Genomic DNA, 3,321 nt, shown 5'->3' on the forward strand with positions numbered 1-3,321 from the left:
AACACGATGCAGCCCAACCATCGCCATGTGCGCCCTTAAATTCTTAAGACGTCTGAAATGTATAGAGCATATTAAAAAGTTTGATTTACTGAGATTTATTGGTTTGTAGTGCATGGACGGGGGGATCGAAAAAACAGAGAATTGACATGGTGCAGCGAATACTGCGAGCAGGGACGCGTCAACCTGGCCCAGAATAAAACTGAGAGAGCTTTACAAAACACTAAGCAAGCCAAGCATTGAATTCAGAACATCTACATAATATGATCAATGTAATGTGACGCTGTATTGGAGCAGTTGCTTTGGAGGTTTATACATTGCTCTTGCTCTCCAGGGACGGCGTCGCCCGAGCGTCCGAGCGCGTCCAAGCCCGCTGACGTCCAGCAAACAACCGCTGGCTTCAACTTGAAGAATTTTCCTGTTCTGCGTGTGAAGATCAAGACAGAATGCGCATGACTGGACCAAGAACTTGAAAAGGAAAATTTCTGTTTGAGAGACTCATGAATATTCGGCTTTCAGATGCCTTTCGTTTTCATTTTGTCTCAAACCTTCAACGAACTTCACAGTCACTTCCATCATGGATCGGGGTCCAATGCCGCCTCCGCAAAAGCGCCATTCCACATGCGGGCAAGGCAAAGGGTATTCACATGCGAAGTCACTCATGGCTCCATCAACATCCCACGTATTTGTCAAGCGACGGAACTTATTCCTGCAGACCTTCGACGAGCAGGGTGAACTTCAAGAAGAAGAGAGCACAAGTCTACGGCACAACGCTTTCGAGGTTAAAAACGACTACAGTCAACATTTTCTTCAGACTCGCGAACGACCCCAGAACTTCATTAGGGATGTAACGGTTGAGGATGGATTTGCTGAATATCCCAAGCTGGCAAAGTTACTTTCTGCAAAGCAGCACATTGTCGAGACCCGCAAAACGCCTGCGATGTATGTGAAGGCCGACCTCCGAACATTTGATCTGCGGAGCCTAGGCACCAAATTTGACATTATATATATTGATCCACCTTGGGAGGAATACACGCGTCGAGCCGCGCCCTTTGTACTGAATGGCAAGCCGTCTGTGTGCTCGGAGACATGCGATGCGTCTTTGCAGCTGGACGAGGTATGGGGGCACGAAGATTTGGAGTCCCTGCCTATTGACGAAATTGGTGAGTTGCCTAGTTTTGTGTTCCTGTGGTGCGGTTCAGGGGGGCGCATCACAGAAGGGTCAGCGCAAGGGGCCTTGCACGTTGAAGATGGTAGGCGTTTGCTTAAGAAGTGGGGGTATCGGCGATGCGAGGAGATTTGCTGGGTGAAGACGAACAAGCATTGTCAACACTCTCAGCCAGAATTATCCACCTCCGCAACAAGCTTATTTGTACGTACCAAAGAGCATTGCCTTATGGGTATCAAAGGCTCAGTACGTCGTAATCGAGATGGGCACATAATCCATTGCAACGTCCACACGGATCTTGTAGTAGGAGAACAACCCATCGACCCGCTTTCCACAGCAAAACCTGAAGAAATTTACACGATAATGGAGCAGTTTTGTTTAGGTCGGCGACGTCTGGAGCTGTTTGGATGCTCGCGTAACATTCGGCCAGGCTGGGTGACAGTTGGTAAGGATGTGCCGGGCACGACGTATGACGCGAGGACATATTCGAGATTGATGGAAGAGCCGGGCTTGAATCCAGATGGGACAATGTGTGCTGGTCACTTGGTAGGGTCTACCGTCCTCATTGAAGATCTTCGACCTAAAACACCTCCACGAGAGCAGCGCGAACGAGAAGCGGCCATGGGAATGCTTCGTAAAGCAGTCCGGGGAGGACGAATGGATTCACTATGCAGGTCCTCGCCCAGGCCCCGTAGCCGCACTGTCCCAAGTGTCAGCCCCCAATACGTGCAATCGCTCCATTTCAATAAACACCAAAAGCATCCTGAGTGGGAGCAGTATGCTCAACAGCAGGCGGTTCAGGGTCAATTTTGGCATATATACGAGAATGGCTTTCACAATGAGGGTCAATACCAAGGTTTTGGAATCTACGACGAAACGTCGATAAATCTAAGTTCCTTTGACCACTCCGAGCATCATCGAGAAGAGCAGCATGTCTCTTTTGTCTCGCCTTTCACGTATCCATCCGACCGAAATGGCTTTTTGCCGCCGTTTCCTGTGTCTCAACCTCCACCTCCTTTAGCCTCTATGAATACTTCTTTACACGAGCACGTTCTCTCATCGCCGACATACGGCTGGAGATCATCCCCCTTATCTTCACCCCATGGACAAAGCGGGCGGGGGCGAGGGCGAGAACGTTCAGTCTTCCAACGCAAACCATTTTAAAACACTCAATGTAAAAATTAGGTTGTGGAAAAAAGTGCAATACAGACTATGACGCAAATAGATTGTTTCTTCAACCTCACTATCGTAAATCAGCTAGCTATTGCGTACGCATCCCCTATGCACTTCTTTCTTTTCCGTAACCGCCCCTACCAGACATTTAACAGAATTTTTTTATCGCTGACTCCACAATATCTAGCGCTTGGTCGACCTGATCCGCATCAATGCACAAGGGTGGGGCAAGTCTAATTATGTTCCCGTGTGTTGGCTTCGCCAACATGCCGTACTCTTTCAGCATCAAGCACACGTCCCAAGCCGGACCACCATCACCTTTCCGATCCGCTATCACCATTGCATTCATGAGTCCTCTTCCCCGCACGGATTCGATCAACCCGTTGGCGGGGATGGCTTTCAATCCCGATCGAAATCGTTCTCCCATGATCATAGAATTCTCGACCAGCTTTTCATCCTGCAGGACGGCTAGAGCTGCCGCTGCGACTTTACACGCCAGTGGATTCCCACCAAATGTCGATCCATGCTCTCCCGGCTGGATGGTGAGCATTACTTCATTACTTGCCAGAACGGCAGAAACGGGCAGGACGCCCCCTGACAGCGCCTTTCCTAGAACCAATATATCGGGCTTGGTCGAGTCCCATTCAGAGGCAAGCAGCTTCCCCGTCCTTCCTAAGCCGGTTTGAACCTCGTCGGCAATGAGGAGGATGTTATGTTTTTCACAAATAGCTTTGATCTTTTTCAAATAGTTTTCTTGCGGAACAACAACCCCGGCTTCTCCCTGAATGGGCTCCACCATAAAAGCTGCGATCCGCCTTCCTTTCCTTTCACAAAGGGCCTCAAATGCGGCGGGATCGTCGTAGTCGATGAGGTCGAACCCCGGAATGAACGGCCCAAAGCCTTTTCGGGAGGAAGGATCTGTTGAGGAGGATATCGCCCCCAGCGTCCGACCCCAGAAATTGCCGCGGGCGAAAACCACCATC

General features: G+C 49.9%; 1 protein-coding gene across 1 annotated transcript; it reads left to right on the forward strand.

Moving 5' to 3' along the window:
- Positions 1-1,377: 1,377 nt before the first annotated feature.
- NGA_2019900 (mrna (2 -o-methyladenosine-n)) lies at positions 1,378-1,796 on the forward strand (the record flags this gene model as incomplete). The annotated part of the gene is made up of 1 exon (XM_005856335.1): positions 1,378-1,796. A coding segment is annotated over one exon (419 nt), but the record flags the coding sequence as incomplete, so codon positions are not given.
- Between the last annotated feature and the right edge of the window lie 1,525 nt (positions 1,797-3,321).

This window comes from Nannochloropsis gaditana (assembly GCF_000240725.1).
Source record: "Nannochloropsis gaditana CCMP526 unplaced genomic scaffold scaffold001, whole genome shotgun sequence".
In the NCBI taxonomy this organism is placed as follows: Eukaryota; class Eustigmatophyceae; order Eustigmatales; family Monodopsidaceae; genus Microchloropsis; species Microchloropsis gaditana.